General features: G+C 42.8%; 1 protein-coding gene across 5 annotated transcripts in view; it reads right to left on the reverse strand.

Moving 5' to 3' along the window:
- Positions 1-6,900: 6,900 nt before the first annotated feature.
- TRMT9B (tRNA methyltransferase 9B (putative)) overlaps positions 6,901-19,922 on the reverse strand; it is a 15,027-nt gene continuing 2,005 nt past the window's right edge. Inside the window, exons 2-4 of one of the 5 annotated variants that reach the window (XM_023748396.1) lie at positions 15,833-15,987; positions 10,481-10,654; positions 6,901-8,277 (exon numbers count right to left, since the gene is read on the reverse strand). In XM_023748396.1, coding sequence (XP_023604164.1) covers positions 7,244-8,277; positions 10,481-10,654; positions 15,833-15,986 — 1,362 coding nt within the window. In that variant the 5' untranslated portion in view covers position 15,987 and the 3' untranslated portion in view covers positions 6,901-7,243. Of the gene's footprint in view, positions 8,278-10,480; positions 10,655-15,832; positions 15,988-19,922 lie in introns of those variants that run through there. The other 4 variants (XM_014449693.2, XM_014449692.2, XM_014449694.2 and 1 more) reach the window with 4 other exon arrangements.

Raw genomic sequence — 19,922 nt, forward strand, 5'->3', positions numbered from 1 at the left:
CCAGAGAAAAAGAAAATGTTCCATGTAGAGAAAATATATTGTTTTGTATGGATCCCTTTAATACCTAATTTGGTTCAGAAATTTATTTTTCCCAGCTCTAGTTGAAGACAATATTATATATATATATTGCCAAAAGAGGGATCCAATTTTTTAAAAATATACTTTTTAAATTGATTTCAGAGAGGAAGGGAGAGGGAGATATAGAAACTTCAATGATGAGAATCATCGAGCGGCTGCCTCCTGCATGGCCCCTACTAGTGGTCAAGCCTGCAACCTGACTGAAAATTGAACTGCGACCTCCTGGTTCATAGGTCGACACTCAACCATTGAGCCATGCTGGCCGGGCAAGGGATCCTATTTGACAATTGATTCTCACTAGTAGTCCATTGGATTGGCCATCTATAATAATAAAAGGGTAATATGCTAATTAGACTGGACGTCCTTCCGGATGAAGCCAGGGCCGGAGGGAAGCCGGTGCTGGCAGCCGGGGGAAGGAAGGCCTACTCCTGCATGAATTTCCATGCATTGGGCCTCAAGTATGGATTATGTTATAGTTCGAATCCCACCCAGATAGAGCGATTATTTGTGCATGATCAATGGGGGAAGACCCACATCTAGAGGGGACGGCAGGTGTGAAAACTGAAATGACCCACATCCCTTCGAATGCGTCACGCACTGTGGGACCCGTGGGGAACCCAAACGAGGACAATTCACAGTATTTTCTCTTCGATTAGCTTTCTTAGGCTTCTGTGTTTGTGTTCTTCATGCCATGCCTAGTGCTCTGTACGTGCATGCTCATTTTAATTCTTGGTTGGTGAGAGTTCTTTTAAAAAGACTCTCACTCCAGTTTTGTAGATCATTGAGGTGGCAAATACGGAGTCCGTAACATCAAACTGGGAACTGAAATGTTGAGTTAAGGCTGGGATGAGAGGAGCCGAGCCTTCTGGTTTGGGGTCTGCCGGCGCTTCTGTCCTTCCCGTCCACTCCCATGGTTTCTCCATCTGCTGGATGGGTGTCTGACAACACTTATCTCATATGACCTTTGAACTGATGGAAGGAAGCCTGCTTCCTGCCTTTTCCTTTGGAGAAGGACTGCAATGGTGGCAGTTGGAATCCAAGTTTATATCTAGGGGATGTGATAATTACTTGTCATTATGCAATTTCTAATGAATGCATTGTTTAAAACAGCAGATTGCAGGCTAGAAAAAACTGGGTGCAATTGCAGGAGATGAGGCTGAAAATAATTTTGAGTCAACTTACGAATGACCTCCTAAGGAGTGTGTGTTTTATTCTATCAGACACATTATTTTCTGAGATGCATTCCACAGAATGCTTGCACTACAGGATGTTAATATGCCTGGGGCAAGCTCAGTAAATTATTTACTTCAGGGTAGGCCTTAAATATGCCAATATACATTGTGATTTTCCAAGAGTATTTTGTGTATCGTTTTCCTCAAACTAAACAATGTAACTTGGTAGTAGGTACACAATGAATATACCTTTCAGTTAATTCTAATATTCAGTCTATACACAACACATCTGATATTCAATGCCATATAACCCATGTATCTGGGAACTCGCAGAGTTCAGTAAACAAGTGGAATGAATGAAATATCTGAATAGCCCTCCAATTGCTCACTTATAAAATGGGAAAACACACAAACAAAAAATAAAATAAAATGGGAAACCAGTAGTACAATTTTCACTTAAAAGTGGAGTTTAAAAGAATGTTTTTATTGATTTTAGAGAGAAACATCAATCAGCTGCCTCCTGCATGCCCCGGCACTGGGGATCAAGCCTGCAACTCAGGCATGTGCCCTGACCAGGAATGGAACTGGCGACCTCTCTGAGCATGGGATGAGGCTCAACCACCAGAGCTACACCAGCCAGGATGGTAATACCATTTTTCAAAGATTGAAGTGTTGGAGAGAAGTGATCACACAACATTTTGTGACCAAGACTATTTTTTTCTCAATTGAAATCAAATTGAAACAGACTCAAAAATGAAGAAAAATAATAATAAAAGATGGGCAAAAATATGTAAGGAACAGCGATGGAATTATTGTTTAGCTGTGTAATCTTTGCTTAACCTTGAAAGGCTCTTATAATCTAACTAGAGGCCCGGTGCACAAAAATTTGTGCACTTGGGGGGGGGGTCCCTCAGCCCAGCCTATGCCCTCTTGCAGTCTGGGACCCCTCAGAGGATGTCCACCTGCTGGCTTAGGCCTGCTCCCTGGGGGATCGGACCCAAGCTGGCAGTCAGACATCCCTCTGGCAGCCCGGCAGCCCTCAGGGGATGTCCACTTGCCAGCGGGGAGCAGGCCTAAGCTGCAGTCAGACATCCTCAGCACTGTGGCGGGAGAGGCTCCCACCACCACCACTGTACTGGCAGCCGTCAGCCTGGCTTGTGGCTGAGCAGAGCTCCCCCTGTGGGAGTGCACTGACCACCAGGGGGCAGCTCCTGCATTGAGCGTCTGCCTCCTGGTGGTCAGTGTGTGTCACAGTGACGACTCATTCCCAGTCGTTCTGCTGTTAGGATCAGTTTGAATATCACCCTTTTATTATATAGGATAGAGGCCTGGTGCATGGGTGGGGGCCAGCTGGTTTGCCCTGAAGGGTGTCCTGGATCAGGGTGGGGGGTCCCACTGGGGTGCCTGGCCAGCCTGGGTGAGGGGCTGATGGCTGTTTGCAGGCTGGTCAAGCCCCCCCCCTCCAGTGGGGACCCTCACCCCATGGAGGTTTAGCCAGCCTGGGTGAGGGGCTGATGGCTGTTTTCAGGCTGGCCACACCCCCTTTAGGGTGGGGGGTCCCCACTGGGGTGCCTGGCCAGTATGGGTGAGGGGCTGAGGGCCGTTTTCAGGCTGGCCAAGCCCCCTGGAGACGGAAGCTCCCAGCCTCTCTTCTTTTTCTTTTTTTTCTGGGAGTTATTTACCTTCTATAATTGAAACTTTGTTGCTTTGAGTGGAGCTCAGAGCTGGCCGCGGCAGCTGGGAAGCTTGGCTTCCTCCATCATTGGGGCAACCAAGCCTCCTGCTTGCTCCAGCTCTGTGGCTGCCGGCCGCCATCTTGGTTGGGTTAATTTGCATATAGTCGCTCTGATTGGCTGGTGCTTAAGGTGTAGCAAAGGTACGGTCAATTTGCATGTTTGTCTTTTATTAGTGTAGATACTGTGACTGGGTGTACATAATGTTGTGGTTGAGAGTACTGGCTGGGAGTCAGACTGCCAGGGGTTGAAGCTCAGCCCGGCCCCTCACTAGATGTGTGATACTTACTATGGGTGTGACTGTGATGCTGGGCAATTTCTTTCTGTCTCAGTTTTCCTCATCTGTAAAATGGGAATAATAAATATGCTTATTTTAGAGGGCTATGGTTAGGATTACAGATAAAATAAATGTTAGATATTAAGAAAAGTTAGCTGTTATCAATATATTTCAAATTTTCTACATAGTAGGAGACAAAAGCTCCAGCCTGCCCTAATTTGTTCTTCTTAGACTGTAGCTGGTTGGCCAGTGTTTCCACTCCACCCTCTCCCTCCTATAGTGGGTGTGCACAGCTCACTTTTAAGCTGCCCCACCAAGTTTAACAGCTACTGGATTAGAGCCTCCGTCCTCCTTCAAACCTGTTTATTTTTACTTAAAAAGTCCACCAACGCTTACGCCTTTTTTGGCCATTAATATACAAGTTCATTGATGTTTCTAGCTGATTTATAGTTGGATTAGTCTTCTCTGGATTACGTCTAATTTTTGGCCATTCAGTTGATGCTCAGTTAAAATGCAGGGAATTCTTGACATTTAGAATTTGCGAGGACACAGAAAGGCAAACTAGAGACAAGAATTACACAGCATCCTGCAAAAGAATGGATGAGGAGAAAGGAGGACCAACACAATGCTCCAAGATATAGATGGTCTGCTAGTTACTACAATAGGCTGGTGTCATTTCATCATTGCAGTGACAATTTGAAAATAAACTGAAAGGCCTCTCGCATGGTTCCCACCAGAACGTTATTTTGATTGCATCCTTTGTCTATGTGAATGCAGTTTTCCCAAAATCATTTGACTGTTTATATGGAATTCCGCAAATAAGCCAGTGAGGCAGCAATAAACCAGCAAAGGTTTTTAGAAACATCCCCAATAATCCCTCTACTTCTGACTGGGGGACTCCGCAGTGATGCTGGCAAGTAAAAGAGAAGGAGTGGGATACTGTTGGGCCAGTATTAGATAGAGCAGCAAAATCTATAATCGAGCAAGTTAAGGCAGCCTGAACACTCACAAATAACCTGTGAGTGTTTAAGCTCACTTATGACTTGTATTTCCTTTGGAGGACAATTTTAAAGATGAGCAAGACTTTGAACTGATCAAGATACTTACATTAGGCTCTTCCATATCTCATGATATATGAGATATGATATATATGGATATATATCCAAAGGTAAAAGTTAGATTTAAGAATGCTTTTCACATGAATATACCAAAGAGACATTATCAGCCATGGAATTAAATATTTGCATACAAAATAAGGTCTGGATGCATAGAATTCTGTGCTCAGCAGACGAAGAGTGAAAGATTGCTGTTATTAATGGTTTTTCATTTACAGCCCTGTCAAAATTATGTGAAAATATGTCTTTATCAAAAACCATTCTAAAGAATCATTTCTACAAAGTGTGTGTGTGTGTGTGTGTGTGTGTGTGTGTGTGTGTGTGTAGGAGGCTGTTCATACGGGTTAGCTCAAAGCTTTTTGGAGCAGTCTAATGAACTGAGTTTTATGTAAGTGGCAGGCTACCACCAGAAAGACTTCCGACTGATTTCTCGCAGCAGGACTGGGATTAAAAATACATCTGACAACAGGCTTCAAAGAAAGGAAAAATCCACTCGCAATAAAAAGGCCATCAAGCTTTAATTGTAAGAACTTCTCTGACTCCGAGAATCTTTTCTTTCTACCAATAAAACCACTTATACTCATGGTTTAATGTCCTAATTTAAGAAATGGACAACACTGCCCGGCTGGCATGGTTCAGTGGTTGAGTATCGACCTATGAACCAGGAGGTCATGGTTTGATTCCCAGTCAGGGCACATGCCTGGGTTTTGGGCTCGATCCCCAGTGTGGGACGTGCAGGAAGCAGCCAATCAATGATTCTCTCTCATCACTGATGTTTCTCTCTCTCTCCCTCTCCCTTCCTCTCTGAAATCAATAAAAATGTATTTTAAAAAGAGAAATGGATGACACTAAATTAATTTCTAATTTATATCCCACTTCTCTGCCTGTTTTCATTGTCTCGCTAATGCAAACTGCACTGAACAATACAAACCATTTCTCATTTCTACCACACAACCTCATCAACCAGAAAGGTGGTGATGCAGTCTTATTTTAAAGCCAAATGAGTTATAAACATTGGTAATGTTCCGCTAAGCATTAAAAACTGTTCTTTAAGTTTCTTTGAAAGTAGCATTATTAAGTCAGAGCACAATCACTGAAGGAAAAAAGAAACAAATGAAATACTTTACTGTTTCAGTTAATTTTAGTGGAAAATAGAACAAGAATTGGATTTTCATTCAGGATTACAATGGTCCATAAAGTATACAGGCTCTTGGTCGAATGTCAATTCTCTCCTCATTGAGGAAATATCTGAGGCTGTATTCCTGGGTCAACTTATTTCTGCTTTTCTTAGATCTCTAGTCCCGTCCTAGTTATATCTACGTTTCAGGATCCATGACATGGATTTAAACAGACCCATGGTTAAATCTAAACAGAGGCAGTGACCACACAACGCCCAATCTACGGGCTTGTCTGTAAGGTGGCAGGAATTCAACCTTTGATGAATAGGACTTGATTCTGCCTAAATGTCTACTATAACTAACAGAATGGTCACTTTCAAAAGGATAAATACTTGGGTATTATTTTCAAAAGTTCAACACCTGATCTCCCACCAAGGCCAAATATCTTACCCCTTAACAGTCTTTTGTACTGAGAGCCAAAAGAGAGCTTCACCCAGATCCTCATTTCCTAAATATCCTTTCAGTCCAAAGATCATCATTCCCGGTCGGTGGTTCCCAACATGGGCCACACGCCCCACAGGGGGGCAATTTGAGAATGAGTTATTAACAGTGAATTTTTTGCATTTCTTATGGTTCTAGGGGCCTCATGTACAGTATATAAATACACACTGTGACATATTTATGCATTTCAGTTCTCTATTATGTTTTGAAACTTTATTTGCTATTTTTATATCACTTCATTTTATTATTTTTAAAACAATTTCTTAGTGATTTCTTCCTCAGTACTTCAACTATCCTTTTGTTCTTTTATTTTTCTCTTTCATGGATGCCATGTTCTTTGGAACTTAGACCAAGTTCATGGCCTTTTAGGCTTCCTCCATGTGAAGAGGAGTTCACTTTTTGAGTAATAAGAATTATATGCCACAGGGGGGCATCAGGATTTTAGAGATGCTTAGGTGGGGCATGCCAAAAAAAGGTGGGAACCACTGTTCTAGGTGAAAACTCCTCCTTGGTCAATCTTGGTCTTATCACAACTGGATATTCCTGGCCTAATAAGGTCAGAAAAATACCAACTACAAATACCCACAGACACTCTGTGCCTTTAAAAACTTCTGAGTGACACTGATAACCTTGTTATCTACTTAGCTTGAAGTGAGATTGCTTATCGTTTTGAAAAGTCCAGTAACACTTCTTTTCTCTCTCTACTGTTTCTCACCTTTCTGAAGACTTTAAGTCGAAGCAAGGCCTTGGCAACAAAATAATTTATCACCAGGTTCGATTTCCATCTGTGCAATGGAACAGGTTTACCTGTTATCTGGCACACAGATCTAAAATATAATCTGAGAAACAGAATTACCCCCTAACTTTATAAAAATGCCGTTTTTAGAAGGTATACTTACAAACAGGATCTTTTAAAATCAGTTTATAAGACTGAAAAACTATACACATGTAGTCTCATAATAATTTCATCTTTCAGGGGGGAAAAACCCCAAACTGTACTGAAGCTCACTGCACGCTGCTTCTTCAGATCTCTTCCATCAACACTGAATCACAAATACCCTTCGCCAAATGCTTCAGATGCCCGGCTCTGTGTTTACGCAGATTCAAAAGATGACCTTCCATAGTCTCTACAGACCAGAGCATGCATGGGTTAAAAAATAATGGAAGTGGATGCAAAGTCAGGTAGCCATCCCAACGCCGGGGACAGGAGCGTGGCGCATCTCCGGAGGAGCTGTCTGAGATGAGCCAGTCAATCACAGGTCTCCTTTTTCTCGGCAATGATGCACCAGTTGCCATGGTCGTTCCCAGAGCTCAGGATATGGAGCTCTGACACGTTTTCCCTCAGCAGGCCACAGAGCTCGCCTTCGCGAAACACGTGGTAGTAGCGCATAAAGGCCCTGGAATCCAAAACGTCGGGCTGTTGTCCTTCGACAGGAATTGTGTCATCTGGGATGGAATCTGTGGAATCAACCGTAGAAATCCTCCTCAGTGATCTACGAGCAGAAGGCTTCCCTTCTCCTAAGGCACCCGCAGCCGCACACTCCTCAGGAGTATGGGTGCTACCCAGACAATCCCCACCGCCATTCCTCCCAGTTTCTCCGTGATGGTCTCCACGGAGATGTTTCGCGGTGGCTGGTGCTCTCAGCCACTCCAAATGCTTCTGAGAAGTTTCCACAAACACGTCCTCGTCTGAACTTGGCTCTCTTGTTGAAAATGGCTCTTGGGGATCCCTGTCTAAACTAGAGTGTCTGGAAGGCTGGATGGAGATAGTGCTGGTGGCCCAACCTTCTGTGTTTTTCAAGGGTCTCACTCTTTCAATTTGCTTCCTCAGACTTGACTCATCCAAAGATCTGGAGCAAAACCAGGAGCGAAAAGATTTTCCTAATGTGTGATAGAACCCATTTTCTTCCCCAGCTTCCTTCGAAATGTTTGCACAACAAGTCCTGGCCCTGACAGGTTCATAGTCCACGCTGTGGGACCGTTTTGAGTCCCGTCGCTCCTTAAAACAAACAGAGCAGCTACACACGGAGCAAGGAGGGTGGTAGGGGTGGCTTCTCTCTAGATGTCCACACTGCTTCTTTCTCCCAGGCTGGCTGGATTCACAGAGGAGCCGGGAGCATAAGGCCCTGTTCCACGGAACCAGCACATCCTGCTTCTCAAAGTGCCGGTTCTTTTGTTCCATGGCCCAAACGTAAATCATCAGCTGGCCTCCGGGAACCAAGACGCGGGCCATTTCCTTTATTGCTCGGATTCTTCTTTGTTTTGTAGAAAAATGATGTATAACTGGAAAAAGAAGAAACTAGATCTCAACGTGTATGTACATACTAAACCTACACATTCATGTATTAGTATTTTCCATGTAACAGGGATGCAATTTTGACATGTACTAAAATCTCCGTATTTCTACAGGGCAGGGTACGTGGTAGAAATAGCACAGGCATGGCTCTGGGAGAGACATAACTGCTAGCGTCGACTCTTGTAATTAGTAGACAACTGATCTTGGGAAATTATTTAACTTATATGGGTTTTAAGTCTCTTCATCTATGACACCTCGAATGAATAATGTGTAAAATCTCTTTCAGTTCCCAAATCCTATGAATTGTGTTAACTAGAGAGTGAACAATGTGAATTGATAAAATCTGCAAGGAAGCACTAAGTTAGGTAAGTGCTACCAGTAGAATTCTATGAAGTAATTCATTACTTTAATGAATGATTGGTACTTCTAAAGCTCTGAAGGATTAATACCACTAATCAGTGTTAATAAATCAAATAGGAGTGGAGAAAAATGCTAAAGATGTTTTTCTACTTAGATAATGCCAAGATAGCCAGTCAAGCTCAAGTCCAAATGATTGCTTATCATTTTTAAGAATGTTAATGTAATATAAAATGGTTGAATATATATATTTTTTAAAGTTAACTTCTAGGTCATCATTTTTACTTTCAATCCCTGCAAAGTTAAAGTGAGAGTCAAGCAGGACTGCCTTTATATCATCATAAACATGTTATTAGACGACATTTTATAAAAAACATATAGCGCCCTGGCCGGTGTGGCTCAGTTGGGTGTCATCCTGTGCACTGAAAGGTGGCCGGTTCCATCATGGTCAGGGCACAGGCTGTGTTTCCACTTAAGGGAACACTTCTCACCAGAATCTGACCTCTCTCAGATTCTAGGTCTTTACAAATGTCCCCATTTTGAACTTAACAGTTTCAACTTCGAAGAAGCAGGACTATTACACAGCAGGTTTCCATGGCAACCATCTCCTGCCGGTCCTAACTAGTTCCAAGGTTACGGCATCCAGGCCTCAATATACAAAGATACAGTCTCCATCTAATGTTGAATAAATTCACTTCTCATCTATTCAGGAGAGAGCAAACCATTTTATGCTGAGTTTTTATCTGGTCAGTCAATTTTATATAGGTTCCCTTTGCTTTAATAAAGCTTAGTATATTCAAATAGATTAATTTTTAAAGTGTTTTGGAACAAATAGTTTGCTTTGCCAAAGAAGTTGCCATGAGATCAGCAAGGGCACCAAGCATATTTAAATATGACTAACCTACCAGGTTTCAGGACTATGTGTTTTGAGTAAAATGAGCCTGTGTAAATTTCAGGCAAGGATTTTTGCTGTGTCTTGTGTTTTTTTTTAAGTTGTGGCATGTGTATTTATGGGCACACTTGCTGGGAGGATATGAGAAACATACTCCCTAGATTTATGAGCAATCTCTGGCAGTTCGAGCTGAGTGGCATTATAAAAACAATGCAATCTGGGACCAGGTGGGGCTGTCTTCCCCCGGGACTTGCCTACCAGCAAGTGGCAGATTGGATGACACATCCTTCCAGGTGGCATTCGTCCTATAATATTCTGCTACTAAAGAGCACACTTATGGCCTAAAATAGGTCATATGACTTTGAAATGTCCACCTCACGCTGGGAGTTCTGGCTACACTGCAATATAACAAAGTACTGTTCTCAATGAGTAAAATTCCTCTACTGCTTCCTTACTCATAAGCAAAAGAAACTGGAATGAGTCCTCAAAAAGAATAAAATAACAGTTGGAAAGTTTAACTAGTTAAAATAATTATATGTCCCACCATAAGTACATTTGAGATTAGTCAAATAATTCAATCAGTTGATATATTTTTAAAAATTAGATAAAATGAACTACATAGACCAGCGGTTCTCAACCTGTGGGTCGCGACCCCTTTGGTGGTCGAATGACCCTTTCACAGGGGTCGCCTAAGACCATCCTGCATATCAGATATTTACATTACTATTCATAACAGTAGCAACATTACAGTTATGAAGTAGCAACGAAAATAATCTTATGGTTGGGTCACAACATGAGGAACTGTATTTAAAGGGCCAGAAGGTTGAGAACCACTGACATAGACCCTTCCACAAAGAATGGATGTTGGGTTGTAAGAATGGCCTCAACCACGCAACATGATTCTCATGGCAAAGAGGGAACGTGTAACCAGGCTGCCTTACCTCCTATGGAGATGATGGCATCGAAGCCCTGATCCCTAAAGGGGAGATTAAGGTTGTCACATACCATGACTTCACATCCCCTACTCCGGGCAATCTCTACCAACGGCCCACAATAGTCACAGCCCAGGGTATGTACCTGGCTATTCACTTTAAGGTACTTTCCAGTCCCACAACCTATAAGAGAAAAACTGTGTTACATGCTTAAAGGAGAATGGAACAATGTCGGTCAGCTTGTCTTATAACAAGAACAGAAATAGCTTTGTATTAACTAAGTGACACAGAATACAGCATGGTGTGAAGGTAAACACAGAAGCAAAAGCAAAGCCTTCAGACAGTTCTTACATATTTTCAGATAGAATAGAAGAGGGAAAAGGGATTGGAAAACCTAAATAATACTTATTAAATATTTAGCGAGGTAATGTCCAGAGGGCGCAGCATGCTAGCACAGTTGTTGGCTGGCCCATGGAAGAAATGATTGGTCCCTAGCATCCCAGGGACAGTGTCCAGTCCCTTTACAAAAGTTGCCTTCACATCCATATTTCATTATGTACAGATCCATATATTCTGGCCTTTATTCTCCTGCCATCTCTCTAGACAGACAGGCTGCTTACTGGTTACTTAAAACAAACTACTGCCCACAACTTTTAAATGGCTATAAAGAAAACGGGCTTTTCAAAATTTTAATTTGAATGAAAAAAAGATTTCAACAGTTTTTCACCCACCCTATCGTCAGTGCTCGGTTTCACATGACTCAGTATACAACCTAAGAAAGAACTATTCTTTTCTTAAATAGACCATTTTTGACATTCACTTTCTGATGGCAGAGACCCAAGTCATTCAACATTGACACAGCCCAGAGATTTAGGTCAATCAGATCTCAGTGATATTACAGGGAAGAAGATGGCGCCGTGAATGAATCACCACCCTGAAACAAAGCCTTCCAAATCTAGTACCTGGTATATTCTAGTACAGACACCTCATCTAATTCCTTTTCAGAAATATTTAAAGATATCAACAGAGCTGATGATATTTGTACCTTCTGGAATTACCTGTAGATTTTTGTCTCATATTTTTCTAAAATATAACCACTATTCAAAGATGATTAATTTGCAGCTTCTGAAATACTTTTTAAAAATATTATTTTTATTGATTTCAGAGAAGAAGGGAGAGGAAGAGAGAGATAGAAACATCAATAATAAGAGAGAATCATTGATCGGTTGCCACCTGCACGCCCCACTGAGGATCGAGCCTGCAACCCGGGCATGTGGCCTGACCGTGAATGGATCTGTGACCTCCTGGTTCATAGATCGATGTTCAACCACTGAGGCATGCCGGCAGGGCTGTCACACTTTTTAAATAACTCCTCCTTGATAGGAGCTGTTCAAAATTACATGAGACACCACAAGCATAATTAAGGTTTGCTGATGCCAGGTGAGACAGTGGAGGGCTTATGAATAAAAAATAATATTTCCAATGTTATTATTTCCATGTAAATGGTTGAGGTCTTATAAATATTTCAGATCTCATGGCCACTGTTCCTAAGAATGCTTGTGAGAAAAAGTATCCAATATTTAAGAGCAATCATGGGGAAAATATAATCCACAGAGTGTTTTAAAACTGAAATCCTGATAACAAAGATGATGGTCATGTTTTTTAAAAGAATCTTGTTTTTTTATTGTGTGTTTTTTTTATTGGCTCAGGGGCTACATTTAGAGAAATGAAAGGAAAATTACTTCAAAAATACTAATAAAAACAGATTTATAGATGATTAGTGCTAGAAGGAACTGTTCAGAGAGCATCTGGTAATAACGAGGAAACTGAAGTCTTTTAAAAATCTCAGCATCTCCTAAAAACTTCCCAGCATGACTCATCCCAAATTCATTTCTAATGGTATTCATGTTTAAGGATAGCAGTGGAGATCCCAAATCTGATGTAGTTATCCATTTTCTAAGTGCACACACGGAGATGCTAGAGAGGGAAGGTTTTATCCTAATAAGGAAAGCCAGAACACAGCCACGCCTAGTCACCCCACTATTGTAAATGTGCAAGAAATAAATCAGAAGATCTTCGGTGCTGCAGCAAGCACGGGTACACAACAACCAGGTCCTTTGCAAAGTCTCATTAAATGCTGACCTTTCGTAGGATTGAAGAGAGACCAGAAAGTGTCTGCATGCTTCCATTTCCCTCTACTTTGTATTCTGCACCACACACATTTTGTGCATTTCCGTACTTTTTGGTGGTGATTTCACTGTTTAAAATTCAGCATCGTGCTGAAGTGCTGCCTACAGTTTCTAAGTGCAGGAAGGCTGAGACGGGCCTTATGGACAAAATACATTTTGTCCAGGCATCAGGTATAGTTGTTGCCTGTGAGTTCACCGTTAAGAAATCTATACTAACAATAGAGGATTATGCAAATTTTCCGGGACGCCATCACAGTAACAGTAACGACTGAACAGCAGGCTGTGTGGGGCGACCAGGCTGGCAGGGGGGTTAGTGAAGGATGACCAAACGACTGAACAACAGGCTGCGTGGGGCAACCAGGCCAGCAGGGGGACAGTTGGGGGCGACCAGGCCAGCAGGCAGAGGTGGTTAGGGGTGATCAGGCTGGCAAAGGGGGCAGTTAGGAGTGACCAGGCAGGCAGGAGAGAAGTTAGGAGTCAGTGGTCCCGGATTGTGAGAGGGATGTCCAATTGCTGGTTTAGGCCCGATCACGGTTTAGTCAGACAGGGTCCCGGATTGGAGAGGGTGCAGGCTGGGCTAAGGGGACCTCTACCCTCCCACCCCCCCCATGCACGATTTTTGTGCACCGGGCCTCTAGTCAATAATAAACAGACACACATGGAACCAGGTTAGGTATTTACCAGTTGACAAAAATGTGACCAGAGGTTCACAGGAACTGAATCCTATACTTCCCCTAAGGGTTATCATGCAGGATTCACTAATTCAGTGTCCTTGGCAACTTTATAGAACATAAATACTGTGAAAAATGACAATCAATTGTATTTTTTTAATGCTTTCTGACTTTTTAAAAAATATCATACAGAGAAAGGCCTTTTGCCTCTGAGAGTATTTTTTATTTTATTTATTTTTTAAATCCTCACCCGAGGATATTTTTCCATTGATTTTAGAGAGAGTGGAAGAAAGACGGAACAACAGAGAGAAATAGTGATGTGAAAGAAACACACCAATTGGTTGCTTCCTGGTCTGGGGAGGAGCCTGCAATCGGAATTGAACCCAAGACCCTTTGGTCCACAGGCTGACGCTCTATCCACTAAGCCAAACCGGCTAGGGCTATTTTATCTTTTAAAATTATTCTTTTATTATTTTTTATTTTATTATTTTAAAATAATCTAGTTGTTCCCTAGTCCTTTAATGATTTCATTTTCTTATACTTCCATCGATACTTCATTTGGAATTTCTGATGTAAGGTATGAGAAAGAAAGTAGCATATGCACATGCTGTGGTCCTAAAGCCACGTGTTGAATAGTTCCTTTTCCTACCAGCTGATTTTAAGATCCTGGTACTGTGCTTAGACTATGAATGTTAAGAGTTCCAAAGTCACTGTATCTTCTGAAACAAGATTTATTTAAAACAAACAAACAAACACTGACATGATAGAGATATTATCAAAGACTCTCTATTTCTACATGACATGCACCCCTTCCCCAAATTCCACACTGCTCGCACCATCTTTAACAAGTCAAAAGCCCTGGCCAGGCACATGTGTTTCTCTTACCAGCACTTAGAGTGAATGTCAAATTAGGCCGAGTGTGTAAGTACAGACTTAGGACTCCATGGGTGTAATCTTCATGCAGTTGTTAGCACTTGGAGTGCGGGTGAATTTCCCGCCAAAATATAAGATGGCTCTGTCTTTTGGTTTTGTTCCATCCACCAAAAGGGTGGATTACAAACAAATATTTGGTAATACGCAGTTACAATCGGCCCGAGTTTACACGTTTCCCGCACTCCACCGCAAATCTATATGAACCGAGTTAAAGACGGCTCCCGCGGAGTACGCGCAATTCACGCGAGCCGACTTAACTCGTTTCCCGCACTCCAAGTGTTAAAAAGCAGTTTTAGGCGGGCAGGCCTCAAATGGGGATCCCAGACCTTAATCTTAGATCTACCAGGCTGTGGTTTACCACTCAATTCAGAAACATCCTTAGCCAAAATCTGCCAGGCAAGTCTGTGATTACAAAGACATGATCTATTTAAAGACAGGCTCTAATAATGAAACACCCACAGAATAGTTCAGGGGGAAAAAAATCCATGTACTAAGAGGTTACAGGAACTCTATGATCTCTGGATCTTCTGTGGAAGGCATGAGAGCCACTGGAGGTGAGCCACCGGAACCCACTAACATCTCTAAAAGTTACAACAGTCAGCTTCCCAAGCAGTCATTTCAATCCTGATTTATTCAACCGACGTCAGGTCGATTTTGTTGGAGGATGAGCCCCAAAACGCTGAAAAGATCGCCACTGTCTAAATGTAAGTTTGAGGAAGCTTCCTACTTGGTGACTTGATTGTATGAATTTCTGCTATAAAGTGAATGGGCTGCCCTGGGGTGTGGCCCAGTGGTTGAGCCTAGACCAGTGGTCAGCAAACTCATTAGTCAACAGAGCCAAATATCAACAGTACAACGGTTGAAATTTCTTTTGAGAGCCACATTTTTTAAACTGAAACTATATAGGTAGGTACATTGTTATGAACTTAATTAGGGTACTCCTAAGCTGGCCTTTGCTAAAAACGTCCTCAATCTGATTGAGGTACATTCACTGAGGTTGACCCCTTCCAACTCTCCCATCCACACTCGTCTTGTATACTTGTTTCGTCTATCTCCTTTCGGTCATCCTCTCTATATGTCCAAACCATCTCAACATACCTTTCTCAATCCTCGACACTACATCTTCTTTCACTCCACAACGTTCCCTAAAATTAACTTAATAAACTTTACTTAAAGTTTTAAGTCAACTTTGCACTGTACGTGCGTGCCCACATGTGGTATTTTGTGGAAGAGCCACACTCCAGGGGCCAAAGAGCCGCATGTGGCTCTCGAGCCGCGGTTCGCCGACCACTGGCCTAGACCTATCCCGGTCAGAGCACATGCCCCGGTTGCCAGCTGGATGCCCAGTGTGGGGCATACAGGAGGCAGCCGATCAATATTTCTCTCTCTCCTTCTCCCTTCCTCTCTGAAATCAATAAAAGTATATTAAAAAAATAAAATGAATGAGCTGGGTTACAGGCATGCCAAGGGCACAATTTCAGACTTCCGGTTCGCACAGCAAGGAACACTGACTGAAAAGAAAGACACGATGGGATCTATTTCTCACCACGCGCCCCGCCCTGCGTTACCTATGTCGGCGATGAGGCTGCCGGGCTCCTGGTCCTGGAGGAACTGGCGGACGCGGGGCCAGGCTTTGCCCTGCAGGTCGCTGAGGTACCGGGCGGTGCTCTCATACACGTCGTGCACGTGCTGCTTCTCCAGCTGGGCCGCCTCATGGTCCATCCTGGGGAAACAGGGCCACCCCGAGAAAGGCCGGTCAGAGGCAGCTGAAGGAGGAGGCACGTGTCCTAAACCTGGGAACCTACTGCTGCCCAAGGCTGTGCTGATCTTCACTAGAAGCTGCAAAGAGTAAAGCCTTCACCACAGCTGTCAAAAGACTCAAAAATGCATCTGTTTTACTGGCAAGTCCTCAGAAAATAATGGTTTGGGAATGAGCTGGTCATTGTCATTTCCTGTGCAAGATCAGCTCTAAATTTTGGAAGCACATACCAAAGATTCACTTAGATAAAATCGTTCTGATGATAGATTTTTAAAATATGTAACATGCAGCTCACCACTCCAATCCAGTCACAAAGCCCGACTGATTCTACCTTTGTAGTGTCTCTGGATTCCAACCATTTCTCTACATCCCTACGGATTCTATTTTAGAAAGGGTACTTACTTCTTTACCTGAATTACGTCAACAGTCCGTAAGCAGGTGTTTTTTGGGCCCTTTAATCCTTTTCTTCAATTCTGCCACAACTATTTCTATAAAATATAAATCTAATTGTGTTGCTTCCTAGCTGAGACTTCTTCAAAGGCATTCCATACTTGTCTGATCAAGTTCAGGTGTCTTAGGAGGGTGTACGAGTCTCTTTCTGACCTGGCCTCAACTTGCCTCTTGAGGCCATTTCTCACCATCCTTCGCCAGCATCAGACGAGCTGTGATACTCAGTGATGCACGGTTTCTCAGGCGCCACTCATTCCCCCTCGTCCAGGGGCCTGCACCGGCTCTGTGTTTACCTGGCTAACATCACCTCTGTTCACTCTCGGCACAGCATCACCTCTTCCAGAAAGCCTCCCCTGACCTTCTCTGTAGGACAAGGGCAATCAGAAAGGAGTGGGGGAAGTACACTGCTGTTTGGGGCTTAATCTTTTCGTTATTCTCTTGTGGCATATGAGTGAGTAGTAGCCCAGGGGAATAGCCAGATGCTGAGATTGTGGCTCGTTACCAATCAGTATGAAAGTAAGTTCAATCATGTAAGAACCCAGCTGGCCCTCCTGGTGCAGATCAGCTAGTTCAGTCCTGCCCCTGGCCCTCCCGTTGCATCCCGTGCATCCTGTGAGTGTAGGTGGCTAGTTCGTTAAGGAAGGGAATAAATGGAATCGCACACTAAGCCTGATTCACTAGGGAGACGAGTCAGACATTAAGCCTGACTTACTAGGAAGCCACAGCACCGACAGGGTCCCCAGGGGCCAGCTGCATCCTCTGCTTGAGGGGACTGAATCCCCAGAGTGGGCAGGAAGAAGTGGCTATCAGTCATTAGCCGGGATGGCTGAGTGAGGAGTAAAAACATCAGGGGAAATGCCTTTGCTAGGCACAAGCACAGTAGAAGCCAAGATGGTGCAGGGGAGGTAAGCGCATGCGTAGTATAAACCAAGATGATGCAGCAAGACTTTGGGGACACACAGTAGGAGCCAAAATGGTAACATAAAGGGGCAAAGTCTAGCATGGAAAACCTGGGGAAAAGACTGAGTTGGATAGAGGGAGGACCCAGCATAAGCCCGCTAAGAGCCAGGGGAGAGACGGGTTAGTTTGAAAGAAATTCTGCTCTCTCCCAAGCCCCAGGGAATATACATTTGCTCGTTCACCCGTTGGTTCCAGTGTTCTCTCTCTGTACCAGTTGCGGCCCAAGTGCAGTCTTGGCAGTGGCTGTGCAGATAGGGCAATGAGACAGAGAAGTTCTGCACCTCTGGGCCGTGGTCCTCCTGGGCTGGGTGAGGACAAGTGTGAGTATACGGCCCCAGAGACTGGACTTACTCGGCAGTGGGATGGAGCTGAACCATTTGGTCCTGGATGAGATACCAGGCACCTGGGGACAGTCTGTTATTGCTCCAATAAATCTTACTGTTACACCTCATCCTCCTCGAGGGGGGGGGGGGGGCTCAAAATGCTTTTCTCGTGACTCCGTGGAAGAACCCTCTTTCCACCGGCAACAAAATCTCTTGAGACTATGGAAACATCCTGTTTCTCATCCTCTCACCCACCAGTTTTAGCATCCAATCCACTGATGAGTCTTACTTAAAACAATCTTTACCACAATTATCATCAAATAACAATAGAGTAGTTCCTCTCCTCCCCCCATATCAGAGAGAAGTTTTGCTTGCTGAGGTTTAAATTACCCATGGCCAACCACAGTCTGAAAATATTAAATCGAAAATTCCAGAAAGAAACAATTCATAAGTTTTAAATTGTACTCTGTTCTGAGTAGCCTAATGAAATCTGTTGCCATTCCCCTACGTTCTGCCCAGGACATGAATTATCCTTTTGTCCATCATATCCACCTCACTTCATCTCATCACGAAGGCATTGTATCATCTCACATTATCATAAGAAGGGTGAGTATAGTACAATAAGATATTTAGAGAGAGAGAAAGACCACATTCACATAACTGTTATTACAAACTATTTTATTGTAGTTATTGTTATTAATCTCTTATTGTGCCTAATTTAGAAGTTAAACTTTATATATGTATATGTAAACCTCCTATATGTATAGAAAAAAAACATAGTGCATATAGGGTTCAGTATTATCGATGGCTCAGGCATCCACTAGGAGGTACAGGGGACAACTGTATTCTAATTTCATCATTCCTTCTATAGCAAGAAAGAGACTTTTAGGATTTACTCTTCAAACAAACTAGGAGTAGGTTATCCTTAATTACCATGGACCTGCACACAGTCCCAGCAAATCTGGCAAACTCCTAACAGAGTACAGATCTCATTTGTGAGGTCTGACAAAACTTCCACCCAAATTGAAACAGCTTATATTGCACCCTCAACTAGAATTTACAAAGTAAACATATGGCTGGCTACAACTGCCTACACACCAGAAAAAAACCAAAACACTGAGTGCTTTTCTTTTAAATCAAAATCTCAGTAGAATAAAAAAAATTTTTTTCAGTAGACTTAGTCTGTTTAAATGTTTTCCCTTTAAGAAATCAATCAGACAATACAATTTCGAGAACCTAGAACAAATAAACTTTATTGCACTTGCAAATGTTAAGTGGCAATCAACAAAAACTCAATTCCCTTCAATTTGGCTCTAGCTACCAGCTCAGAATTTGTAGTATCTGAACAACACCCGCTGGAGAACATTCTCTAAGTCCTCTCCCAATTGCCTGGCCTCTACCATAAACAAGTAACTATATTGTGGGAACCATATAAATCTATTTTTTTGTTTTATTATATTTTACAGTTAAGATTATACACTGCAGAACAAATAGCTGACTGTGAAATCGATTTGTAGCTAGGACTATCCAGTATGACATTTTTGACTCTGTGGATTTAAATTTCCTGCAATATTTTCCATGTGAATTATATATGCAAATTCCTTGAGAATTTGGTAATGTAATTAAGCTAGTAAGACTCGTAGTAAAATAAAAGTGCAGGGTTCAAGGAGAAGCTGGGGAGACAGGGTTTGGTTTAGCCAGGCTTCCTAATCTCTAAGCAGTCAAATTCTGGACCCCTGTAGCTGATGCCTTGTTGGTGAGTCATGAGAGAAGGGAAAATAATTTGAAAGGTAAGGAGAAGTTACATAAAGTTATGCACTGAAAATCTGAAGACCCAATTTGGAGGGGTTTTTTTAAGTCTTTACTGTTGAAAGTATTACATATGTCCCCCCCACCTCCACTGGCCTCTTTTAGGCCTTCACCACCCTATTGTCTGTCCATGGGTTATGCATATATGCCTACAAGCTCTTTGTTTGATCTCTTCCCACCCACCCACCCACTCACCCACCCACCCACCCACCCACCCTCCCCCGCCTTCCCTCTGAAGTTAGACAGTCTGTCCCATGCTTCTATGTCTTTGGATCTATTTTGTTCAACAGTTCATCCAATTGGGAGTTTTTTTTTGTGCAGTAGAAAGAGGTTTTAAGTTGGTAGATGAGTTGGGGG

This window comes from Myotis lucifugus, unplaced genomic scaffold, assembly GCF_000147115.1.
Source record: "Myotis lucifugus unplaced genomic scaffold, Myoluc2.0 scaffold_1358, whole genome shotgun sequence".
Lineage (NCBI taxonomy): Eukaryota > Metazoa > Chordata > Mammalia > Chiroptera > Vespertilionidae > Myotis > Myotis lucifugus.